Raw genomic sequence first — 13,356 nt, forward strand, 5'->3', positions numbered from 1 at the left:
CTAAATTCCCTGCAATGACCTATTGACTTCAAACTACTGCAAATGGAGATCTGACTCTCCATCAAGTGTTAAACACAATCCTAGAATATCCCATGGGATTGTCCACTTATTCCACAGGAGCTGTACAGCATTCCAGCCATGATAACTTGAGAACCTAAACATGCACATCTATAGTAATCCAACCCCCCAAAAAAGAAACAATAGCCCAGAGTGTCACGAAATGCTGAATTATCCAATTATCTGCTTGTCTAACGTAACGTTATTTGAGATTCCAGCGGCCAAAACAGAGGATTTATCATGCACAGAGGCACCTGCAAAACAATGAAGCTCACTTTCACCTTCAGCAGACCGCTAATAAAAAAAGTTACATTCATAACTCGGATGAAATATCTTGGAAATGCATCATAAATTCAATTCGTGCTAATAACAAAATGTCGTGTTCTTGTACCAAAAGTAATTACACTTGTTCCTTATTCTATTAGATTTGGAGAGCACAGTGCTGCATCCTATTTGAGGTCAGAAATTAAATGCAAGATGCATTTAGTTTGACATTGAACAGTGATTTTTATTTTTATTCTTTTTTTTTTTTCCCGGAGAACACAATAAGGGAAAAGTGACGTTTGAAGCAGCAGGAGTCACCAAAATACAACAATAACAGACCCCAGTCATCCGGTAACACCTACTGTGCAGAGATGGGGAGTAATGGATTACATTCACTTGAGTAAAATTTTGGAAAACTTGTACTTTTTGAGTATGTTTAAAAGATGTGTAATTTTACTCAAGTAAATTTTTTATCGGAAAAAAAAACTTTTACTTTGGTACATGTGGCAGCGTTCCTTTGTTACTCTCAAAAAATTGCTATTATTTGTAAATTCTAATTGTTTATGTACTTGTACTTATGTACCACATTGGAGAGCAGTAGTGTAAAGTTACAAATGACTAATACCCAAATTTTCTCAGGAATTGTACTTTACTAAGTAGTTTTAAAAATATGTACTTTTATGGCCCGTTTACATTGAGTGGTACAGTTCGGTACGCTTTTATAGCCGTTTCTACTGTCAAAAAGTACTAAAAAGCGAACCGTACCATACCATACCACTTTTTGGGTACCCTTTCGAAAGGATACCTCGCACAACAAAAGCGTACCAAAAGGCGGAGCCAGATGCGCAACGCTATTGGTTTACAGGAGATTCATCACTAGCTCATGTACAAGCAGAAGAATGAAAACAAAGGAAGCGCCATTTTTAAATACACAGCCGAGACATTACACCGTAATACTATATACATATAATAATGAGCCATGGTCGACCTGAGCTTAAACAAACCTTGTCGTCGTCGTCTTGATGAACAGCCACAAATCCAAGAAGATGAGCAGAACCTACCCTTTGCCCCACAGTTGTTTACAAGGCCTTCTAAAGCGCAAGCGGTTTCGCTTTCTCATGTGCGCGAGCCGCGCGTCTATATTTGAAATAATGAACTTCTTGAACTGATGATAATAACGTGCGAGTGATTATTGAACTGCTTCTGACACCCGATGCTTTCAGAAATAGACAAACACAAGAGTGACATGCGAAAAAACAAAGGAGAAGCCGGAAAAAAGCAAAAGGAGCAAATGATTGTTTCAGCAACTTAAAACATGAACAAACTGCCATGTTTAACTATTATCATCGCCTTTTCGACTATTAGGAACTCGGAATGACAGAAATACTCTCTAACTCTGTGGTGCTGAAGATTGAAAAAACTGCTTAAGACGCAGATGAGAGGTTTGCACTGACTAGGCTATATGTTGCGTGTTTTGTTTAAATCCAAATAAGGACTAAATCTATGTTGTGCATAGTTTTTCTGTAATTGGTAACATATCAGAGACTGTAAGGGTCTGTTTGTCTTCATATATGTTGCATTTATTTATATTATATAATTGCAGACATTACAGTCATCAATCATTGATCTGCAGTTATAATTAAATCATGTCCATAGGTTAGTAATGAACATTTATACACAAGTATTTATGTGTATAAAGCATCTGTTTTGTTCTTCTCATATGATATGTGAATGACCCGTACAGCTTTACTTTGACATTTCCTCAAGCAAGAATGACGTCGACTGAAACATTCTGTCATACACCACGGCCACCATTGGTACCATTTTGGCTGTGGAAACGCAAGCCTGATAAAGTTGACCCGTACCGTACAATGCTGTACCACTTTGTGGAAACGGGTCATTACTTTCACTTAGTGCTGTATCGCAATGTTTCCAACCCTGTTCCTGGAGGCACACCAACAGTATATATTTTATCTGAACATTCATTTCAGGTTTTTGAGTCTCTTTTAATGTCCTGATGATTTGATTCAGGTGTGTTTGAATAGGAATGGGTTGAAAATGTGTAATGCTGGTATGCCTTCAGGTGCAGGGTTGAGAAACACTGGTGTATCCGTACTTTAAATTCACTATTTTGCTTCAACCTGCAGTCACAAATTTATTTAATTTATTTAAGGATAAATAATAAGTCCTGTGATTCTCATCCAATCAAATCGCATCATACAAAACAACCTCAAGACATTATCACTTTATAAATGCAACAAACATACAGTGTGGAAGCATTAGAAGTGTCCAAGAAGACACAAAATAATTACACAAAATGACCGAGAGACTGTTTAGATGATGAGGATGTCTACTGTATGAGGACTGAAATCACCAAATTATGAGGACTGAAATCACTAAATGTACTACAGAATATTACGTTTTCACATACACACTTGCATGCACAAACAGCATGCATCAACTTTTAACAATGTAATACTCAATACTCTTGAGTACTTTTAGATGGGCTACTTTTTACTCAACTCATACTTTGAGTAATATTTGCAACAGATACTATTACTTTTACTTAAGATTTTTCCATACTCTTTCCACCACACCACATTCATCTGATAAATTTAATATGCCCCCCCCCCCCCCCCCCCCTTCCTCCCAAAAAAAAGAAAAATGGCTACATTGTTAAAAAAAGAAAACACACACTCATCCATAGAAACTGGTCCTACAGGAATGTGATTGACTGACTGCTTGTTCCCAAAAGGTATTCCAAATTTCCCACCCCAAACTAAACAAGTGGCTCTTGTCAAGAAACGTCTCTATTCCAAAACACAACAAACTAATTAGGCTAATGACCTTAAAGACCATTTGTCCTCTACAAACATATCATCAGCTGTTCACTTGTAAAGATTCCAGTCATTCTTTAAGGCTCCAATCTCTCACGATGAAGGGAACGTGACTATTTACTGCTAAGACTTCATTTAGGGGAAAAAAAAAACACCTTTATGGATAATTTGTATACTCATTCCCAGACCATTCAAGGTCTAAATGACTTTTCTATTTAGTTGAGATGCTGCACTTTGGAAGCCCAATAATAAAAATAATTTAATTATGGAGTAAAATGATTGCACTTTTACTAATATGACTTCAATAGACAGACCACCTAAATCTTGAATGGTCTTAGAGTAAAATAACAATTTTGGGTATTCAATTCTGTATTCAATTTTGGGTGAACTATACCTTTTAAATTAAATTAAATTAAATTAAATTAAATTAAATTAAATTAAATTAAATTAAATTAAATTAAATTAAATTAAATTAAATTAAATTAAATTAAATTAAATTAAATTAAATTAAATTAAATTAAAATAACAAATTAAATTAAAATAAGATAAAATAGAAAATAAATAAAAAACAAAATTTAATAAAATAAAATAAAATAAAAATTGAATTAAATCAAATTACAAATAAAATTATGTAAAATTAAATTAAATTATATTTAATTAAAAATAAAATTTAATTCATTAAAATGTGCCAGGTAGTTGTTTAGATTACATGTAATCTGTTATGTAACCAGATTGCATTACTTAAAAATAATGTAAATTAATGTAAATAAATGACACTAGTTTACAAAGTTTATTTTGCAAATTAAAAACCGAATAGAAATATTAAATATTAATTCTAAGAATTAGAAATCTGTGCTGAAAACCAGAAGTTATGAATTGTAATGCACATGCACTCCGTCATGTCAAAGAAAGATCTATTAAATGTCACCAAACAAAGAACTAGGCAATTTTGTGTTATTAAAAAAAAGGAATCTCTATTTAACACTGATGAAACCCATTCCTTACCATGTCTCCTTTATCTCCCTTTAGTCCAGAATGTCCTGCCAAACCCGGAAGCCCTTGATCCCCCTTTCAAATACACATAAGTCACATTATGCAATGTTAATATGCTAAAAATCGCTTCTCCGTATCAGGTCTAAAATGCTGTGATCAAAATTCAAAGAGTCGTCCTGGCCTGAACTCTGGCTCTTTGTACTTCAGAAGAGATTAGCTGAACATCAGCTTCTGATGAAGTGCATGTCTGGGCCCAAACAGCCCTTTATTTGTGCTAAATTGCTTCTAATAAGCTTTTATTTCCATCTCTGGCTGTCATCCAGGTATACGGACTGGCATAAATGCGCTTTAATTGGCCATTCATTTCGCATGCGGCATTACCTCGGGATCCATTGTGGAGTGCTAAGTTGCCATTTTAAGAAGGTTTTCTTGCTTTAGCTTTACCTTGAGAGCAGGACAGTGGCATCGATCAGTGGGCAGCTGGGCTGGCATGGACAGCATTTTCTGAAGGTATCCTGTGACCAGAGGGATTGCTGTAGGGTTGTGGGTCACTGTCGGTTCACACTGGGCAAATACAAAAAAAATGCATAAAACAGTGTTCAAATATTCAGTTCTAGCCCACAATTATCAATTATCTCCTTTTAATTCTGTGAAGATGGGATGTTTGATGCATTTTAAACACATCTACAGGGTGGGCCATTTATATGAATACACCTTAATAAAATGGGAATGGTTGGTGATATTAACGTCTTATTTGTGGCACATTAGTATATGTGAAGGGGCAACCTTTTTAAAATGGGTGGTGACCATGGTGGCCATTTTGAAGTCGCCATCTTGGATCCAACTTTTGTTTTTTCAATAGGAAGAGGGTCATGTGACACATCAAACTTATTGGGGATTTCACAAGAAAAACAAAGGTGTGCTTGGTTTTAACGTAACTTTATTCCTTCATGAGCCCCCTCAAATATACTTATGTGCCACAAACAAACAGGACGTTAATATCACCAACCATTCCCATTTTATTAAGGTGTATATAAATGGCCCACCTGGTATATAGAAAACTGTACTCTATGTTTGTGTGATGTAGCCTTGTTGTGGTACAGTTTTTTTTTTTTGTCTGAACAGTTATTCATTTATGGGGTTTTTTTATATGTTATTCCATCAAATTAAATGGAAAACAATATCAATTAAGCTACCTTCAAATTAATTTATTTTATATGAACTTGAAAAATCATAATTCAGTCAAGAAAAAAATCGATCGATAGATAGATAGATAGATAGATAGATAGATAGATAGATAGATAGATAGATAGATAGATAGATAGATAGATAGATAGATAGATAGATAGATAGATAGATAGATAGATAAAACAATCGATAGACAGATCAATCGACACACAGACAGATACATACATACATAAATACATAGATACATAGATACATACATACATACATACATACATGTTTTATTCTTTTTAAACTAAATACGAATTTTTTAACTTCAAAAAGTCTTAGAAAGCAAGATTTAGTAGAATAACTCTGATTTTCAATTACAATGAATAAAAATATTTATTAATTTGACCAGTTGTCACTGTCTTAAAATTGCAAAGTTTAATTTCAACCCTAATCAGGGACACCTGGGCTAGCTAATCAAGCTCTTTCTAGGCTTTCTAGAAACATCCATGCATCCAACATGCAAGTTGGAGCTAAAATCTGCATGGCATGGCCCTCCAGGACCGAGTTTGGACACCTCTGCTCTAAACAGTAATAACTGTATTTGAAATTTGGAGAAAAAAAACATGATATCAGAATTAAACTAAATCTAAATATTACACAAACCCACACCTAGTAAATCATATTCATCCAAAATTTTCTAAAGCTGTAGAAAGGGTCCTGTGGCATAGGTAAACACTGTTATTATTTCAATTAACATTTATTCCAAGTAAAGGGCTTTGGTTGACTATACATGTAATAAATCAGGTAATATTAATATGCTTAGAAATACGCATCAAACAAATCAGTGTCATGATTATCAGATTTCCTGTCAATCAAACTCCCTGCATTGGTTCAATCACTAAATGGAATCATAACTGAATTATTGTATTATTTAGATCCTTTCTCCAACCAAAAAATACCCTCTCACTAAACTGCGTCTCCTAAAAAGTTAGCAACCTAGGAAATCCCCTGTGTTGCCTATTTACGTGACCAGCCCCATTGGCCACTTGGACCGTTCCATTTTCATGTAAGTCAATCGCTAAAGAAACATTATACCAACTAGTCAGAGAGGGGGATTAACACACAACTGTAAAGACCATGTACCAATTACAGCATTGAGCAGGCTTGTGGATTTTCACTAATCCAATCGTTTAGGACAGGATGTTGCCTTTAATTAATCAGAAATTATCGACTGGAGCAACTCGAGCTAAAAGGACACCCTCAAGGGCTTTGTCCACAGTGAAAACGATCAGTCCAAGAACAATACATGGAATCACTATGGCTCTGCTCCAAAACAGACTTCACTGCCTACGTGGACAAAATGTAGAACACTGTACATTCCTTAAGCCAAATTCTAAAGCAGAATCGCATTGTTTGTTCTAAAGAGAGGAAAATTCCTTCTTTTCTTGTTTCCTCTACTATTCTCAATGGTCTTTCATTGCAATGAGCTCAGTGAAAATCATTGAAATGAAGAGAAAACAAGACGAAATATTTAAATTCATTTAACAGCACAGCTGAAAGATTTTTAGTCAATGCCAAAAATCAAGGAGGAATGAAATATAGTACAAATGAAGTCATGCAGAACGTAACTAATTAAAAGGTTAATATGTCAGCCGATTTCTGACAAATGTAAGTTGAGTTGTAAATGTTTAATTGTGTCATATGTATGTTACACACAGTATGAAGCCTTTATAATTTCTTTTTTATTAATGGTTACGCTTAAAGGACTTTAGGGACCTTTGATAAAAATTCTAATTCAGATTTTTTATATATAAACATCTAAAGGTGCCATATTTTTTGTAAATAAGAATATTATGTTCTTGTTCAATTTTTGCTCATTTTTAATATTTATTTTTCATCATTATGTTACCACAGCCATATCACCCTGAAGCCCAGGACCAGTTACTCACTGAAGCTATTTTGTTTTACTTCTGGAGTGGTCAAATATACCACCTGTATTCATCAGTGTCTTAATTGATCTTAAAATCAAGAGTCAAGGGCCACAGTTATCTACAGTACAAAGGAACTCCTTTGATTTGTAACAGAGCCTTTAAAAAATAACTAATTCCAATTGCCACAACAGCTAAAAGTAAGTAAAAAATAAAAAATGGACACAAAACTTCAATATTCAAAACATTACCTGAATGATTTTGATTTATGTTACTCGATAATTGTTAAATGACTGGCCTCTTCAGATTTTATTATGAATATGTCAAGCCTCTGAGTTCAGTGCAAAATTACAGGCTGGATTTACAGTCGCTTAGGAAAGATGACAGAGTTCATGTCATTAATGCTGCTGCATCATAAACCCAAACATCTTACCGTAGCTCCAGGAGAATCACAACATCTGTCTAAGTCGGCTATTCTAGAATCACAGAAGACCAGGATCTCTTGAAGCTCGACCTGTGACATTTACAAGCATGAACACACATAAATGACCAAATAAATACAACAGATTTGCATATATAGCCAAATTCCATTTTAACCAGGTTAGTGCTTTTTTTTATTAGTGATCTATAGCAATATTGATGATAATTGTAAATATTTAAGAAGATGAAGTATCATTATTGTATTAACTAGGGATGTCATGATTTAGTAGAATTTAACTAAAAAAATAGTTGTGAAATTAGTAGTACAGAAGAGAATAGGGATTAGGGCTGCACAATTTATCATTTCAGCATCGATATCACAATGTGCGAAACTTCAATAGTCACATCACAGGATCTGCAATGTCATGTTGGGTTTAATAGAACTTGACCTAATCTAATAGGTTGTAATAGTGTGAAAAAACTTTAATTTAAATGTATTTTTAAAATCTGTGACTATAAGATTCCGATTGAATTTTAACCATTTGAGCACAAGTTTGAAAAAAATCTGTGATTTTACCAAAGATTGTTTCATTATTTATTGAATGAAGACTATATGGTCTTAATTTTTATTTGATTATTGCGTTTCTGAACCTCAGTGATGTAAGACTCCACTGAAAACCAGATGTTTACTTCATTTTTATTTTTGTTCTGTTTTCATCTATGCTTTTATTTTATTTTGTACAAATTTGTATATTTTATGCAGATTTACTACCCTAAAATTTTGAATTCTTTCCAAATAGAGTTACTTAAGTTATCTTGTAAATTATAGTAAAATTGTAATATGTATAGCAGAAAAATTTAATCATAATGTAATTTTTTTTCCGATATCGTGCAGCCCCTAATAGGGATATTTATAGGTTAAATATTGTTGTCATGTCAACTAGGATTGTCAAAGGTAAAATTTAAAATCCATTTAATACTGGAACTACTAGAATTCTATAACTACTAAAATTACCATCTCGCTTATTCTGTCCGTTATCATAAAAGTCAGCATTCTAGAATGTAATATTTAAATTCAAAGCTTCTATTGAGAAATTCAAATTAATCTTTGAATATCTGTCATCATATTTAATCATGTTATCACCCTAAAAGTATGCTATCTGTGGCAGTACAACCTATTAATACATAGCAAGGCTACTGAGTCCCACTCTATATTAAATGTACTTGCACCGAAATTAATAATTTGATACAATGTACTTATTGTGTAAAGACATGTTTTTACTTTGTACTTATGACTGATTAAATACATGCATGTGTAAGTACAATGTATTTATTTTTTGATGCAACTACATAGTAATTAAGGCCACTTGATATAAAGTGGGACCGGCTATAGACCATATGTGCTTCACTTTCATTTTCACTTATACAAGCATGGGAGAAGACTTTTTGCTGCACTGATTATGCTGTTTTGAAAGACATATCTGAAGTAAAGTTATGTTTTTGCCAACAGAAAGTAAATTTTTTTTAGCAAGAAGTTAGTGGGCAACAGAGGCACTTATATTTTAAGTCACAGGGGAAAGTAGCAGACAATAGACAGTGCTTCCCACAGGTTTGAAATCTACTTGTGGTGGTAGCCGGATTGAAACAAACCTTTTGCCCACAGCACATGAATGGTCAACTACATTTGGCAAACAAAAAATTAACGTCATTTTTTTAAACTATATTTTTATTTATTATGACACTGTTATACACCTTTTTTTTCAATGGGTTAAAGTTATTTTAAAAAAGGCTGTTGAAATAAATCCACTACTACTTCAATACTATTTAGGAGCCATGTGCTCGTCCTCTTTTTCTCTACAAGTTGATTTACTGGCATGAAATTTACAGTATTGCCAAAGCATTTTAGATATGTATAAAGTATATAATATATTAACATAATTAAATTAATAAAATATACAGCAAATGAGAAATAAACAGAAAAAGGGAATACAAAATAGACAACATTACTCAATTATAACAATTACTATAATAAAAAGTGTAGAATATTTAAATAAGACAAATTGGTTGATTAGCTATTTTTAATGATGTACAAATATTCAGCAGCCAGTACATTCCGTTCTCTGCGAGAATATACATTTATCCGAGTCGTTTATTAAAAGATTGGTCATTTAATGTTTCTCTCGTGGCAGTCAACTGTGAAAAGGTAATGCAAAAACACATGCAAATAACAGCAACTTTAGAAAGCGAAAGTAAGACTGGAATCCCGGACATTTTAGGAGATTCAGAAACTATGGTCGGATGCATTTTGGCACAAAAGGCGCATCTCTGTAAGTCTACAGAGTCTGTGAGATTGTCTGTGTGTTGACGCTTCATGCAGAGGGAGAAAAGATTTTCCATTGGTTAATCGATCATGAATGTTTGACTTTCTTGGACGAACACAAAAAAGTATAAAAGGATGAAAATAACAATGTTATTCATGTGTCACCACCAAATATACTTAGGTGGCCATTATATACCTGGGCGGCCCGCCCAAGTAAAGTCTATGTGTGGGAGGCACTGTTAAAATGCATGCGGCCATTTTGACTGCTATGCTAATTAAAGGTAGAAATACTCGTCGATCTTTTGAAATTTTAATTAAATAACAATGTTAGAAAGAAATATACACATATTTAGGAAAAGTCAGAGTGTTGTTTTTCCAAGTTATTAAATTGCAAAAAACGGTTAAAATGACCACCTCTGTACTTTTAGTGTTATTATAATTAAATATCTTTCCTGTGTTAATTAGAAGTGTCACAATAAATCTGTATTAAATTAAAAAATACAATTCATATGTGCGGATTAAATTGAAATACACATAATAATATATTTATAACATTTGCCATAATATCATGTTCAGTCTCATTTATAACCAACGCTAAAAACTCACATCGACTGGCCGTCCGTCCTCCAATCGAGTGGTGATGAAGGTGCGTCCGCTGACGTCTATGCCAGATCTCTCAGCAGTGACTTGCCGCTCTATTAATTCACAGTCCAGGTAGATGGAGACGGCATTACTCTCCACAGAAACTCCCAGCTTATGAAACTGTCGATCGAAGAGGGCGTGTAGGTCTCGATTCTTGAACACATACAGGAGGCTGTTCTTCAAAAAACCCAGAGCTAAAAACTCCACTGATTTCTTAGCCCCATCCACTATTAATGACACCTAAATGAAGAGAGGAGAGAGGAACATTAGGAGGCTCATTAAGGCAGTTAATGAGAGAAGACTGAAGTGTTAACTTATTACCGTTTGTAAAAGAGTGTCATTTATATAATGATAATTTTGTCAATCTTGCGGAAATTATTGGTTTTTGAGCAGGCCCTGATAGATCACTGGGTCTCATTTACTCAGAATGCATATGCAAAAAACTTGCATGTAAAATCTTAACACAGTGGTAATTACATAAAACATTGTGTTTATTTAATATTAAAATATGTTTTTAAATATTAGCAAAAGAGTCAGGATTCTTCTGAATAACATGAATAAATACATGGACTATATTAGATGGAAGTTATTTAAAGTATGAGAGTGTGTATAAATACTGTATATATATATATATATATATTCTATTATTACTGGATGGATGGATGGATGGATGGATGGATGGATGGATGGATGGATGGATGGATGGATGGATGGACGGATGAATGGACGGATGGACGGATGGATGGACGGATGGATGGATGAAAATGTAAAAGGATGGATGAATGGATGGATGGACGGACGGATGGATTGGAATGGATGGACAGACTGATGAATTGGATTGGATAGATGGATATGTGGATTGGATAGATGGATGGATGGATGGAAATATGAAATGATGGATGGATGGAAATATAAAATGATGGATGGATGAAAATATAAAATGATGCATGGATAGATAAAAATATTGAAGGATGGATGGAAATATAAAATGATGGATTGATGGATGGAAATATAAAATGATGGATGGATGGATGAATATATAATAGGATGGATGGATAGATTTAATAAATGAATTGTGGATCTGTAACATACCTGTGAAGTTCCACCTTTGTCAAAGATCTGCAGAACAAACCAGCGATCTTTTTTAGTAGTTTTCCTGATCCGGAACGTGGCAATGATCGAGTATTCATGAGAAAGACCATTTGGGAACACAGACCTTTAAAGCAGATACACAAAAACACACACAAAAAATTTTAATTCATCATTCAAAAATACATTAAACATTAGGTTTGTGTATTTTTTTTTTTAAAGTTGAGAATGTTCTCTTTTTTTTACTTTTTACCTAAAAAATTAGTAATAGGCTTAATTTATTCAAATGAAATATTGCAGTAAAACTGTAAAATATTACTTTTTAAAAAAGTTACATTTTTTAAAATACATTTAAAAATCTGTTTTTTATATTATTGTCATTCCTTCAGTCCCCAGTGTCATGGAACCCTTCATTAGAAACCATTCTAATTTTCAGACTTCTTTGATAAATAGAAAGACTTAAGAGACAACATTCATTTAGAAAATAAATATTTTGTAACATTATAAACATATTTGGTCAATTTTGAAAGTGTCAGAAAAGCATTGATCAGAATTGAGCAGAATTGATACACAATGGCTGGTACATAAAACAAATGTCCAAACAAATGTATTCCAGAAATTAATCAAAGTTCAAAAGTCTGAATATGAGGAACAAGAATATTCTAGAAAAACTTCAGTTCAGCAGTAAAGTGCTCTTTAGTTACCTTTCATTAAACTAACATGCATATGTCAAATAACCTGCACCAGTGGTTTCTAAAGTAAGGGACTTGACAATAAAGGGTGTGTGTGTGTGTGTGTGTGGTGGGGGGGGGTTGGGATAGGGGGGGGTGGCGCTTGGTGATTTCCAAAAATCTAACTCATTTTATTAATTTATTAAAGTTACCATATTTCATCCATAACCTACAGAATATAAAAACATAGTAGGTTAATAGTCGCATTAAAAAATAGCCTTTCAATTTTTCCAATATATTGCAACCCCTGGGGTGATTACGTTATATTGTAATTACTACACACATCAATAGCGTCAGATGCAGCAGATTGACTTTATGGGACTTGGTTATAAGGTTTATGAAACAAGTTTCTGACACCTTTTATGGCAAACACATTCATAAAAAAATGTAATGAAGAATAGACTTGGGCCTATAGACTGATTTCACACAACCGCCATTTTTAAAATCAAAATCGAGGCTGCAGTGGGAAGAAACCCAGAAGTATCGCCTGGAGTCATATCTGATAAGTATATCTTATCAGTGAAGAGAAAGTGACACTAATTTATCATTTCACTGCCTTCCGGGTGACCCGAGGGTCTGAATGAATGGTGAAAATAAAAAGGGAAAGTTCAGGGAAATGGCACAAGTTAGCTTTTTTTCCCCAAACTCACGGTTTAGATGCCATTTATTAAACTCAAGTTAATTAACTGATTCTTTTACTATATTAGACTTGTCACGATACTGAATTTCAATACTGACATGAAAAAAAAAACGTCCCTTTCCCGTTAACATTTAAGGCACTGTGAAGTGCATTCTTAAACAGCACTGATTTACCATTGTGTTTACATGCTCAACAGAAATGATTGTGATTGGCCGTAAAGCTTATCAGTTCACCGCACTTCACAATGTTTACCAAGTGC

The 13,356-nt window shown here is 33.7% G+C and overlaps 1 protein-coding gene across 3 annotated transcripts in view; it reads right to left on the bottom strand.

Moving 5' to 3' along the window:
• Nucleotides 1-13,356, bottom strand: part of LOC130239871 (collagen alpha-1(XIX) chain) — a 278,893-nt gene that overhangs the window by 231,833 nt on the left and 33,704 nt on the right. For 2 of the 3 annotated variants that reach the window (XM_056471224.1, XM_056471225.1), the window contains exons 5-9: nt 11,730-11,853; nt 10,602-10,877; nt 7,689-7,769; nt 4,596-4,715; nt 4,164-4,226 (exon numbers count right to left, since the gene is read on the bottom strand). In XM_056471224.1, the coding sequence (XP_056327199.1) occupies nt 4,164-4,226; nt 4,596-4,715; nt 7,689-7,769; nt 10,602-10,877; nt 11,730-11,853 (664 nt within the window). The remainder of the gene's footprint in view (nt 1-4,163; nt 4,227-4,595; nt 4,716-7,688; nt 7,770-10,601; nt 10,878-11,729; nt 11,854-13,356) is intronic. The other variant, XM_056471226.1, reaches the window with a different exon arrangement.

Source organism: Danio aesculapii, chromosome 13, assembly GCF_903798145.1.
Source record: "Danio aesculapii chromosome 13, fDanAes4.1, whole genome shotgun sequence".
NCBI lineage: Eukaryota > Metazoa > Chordata > Actinopteri > Cypriniformes > Danionidae > Danio > Danio aesculapii.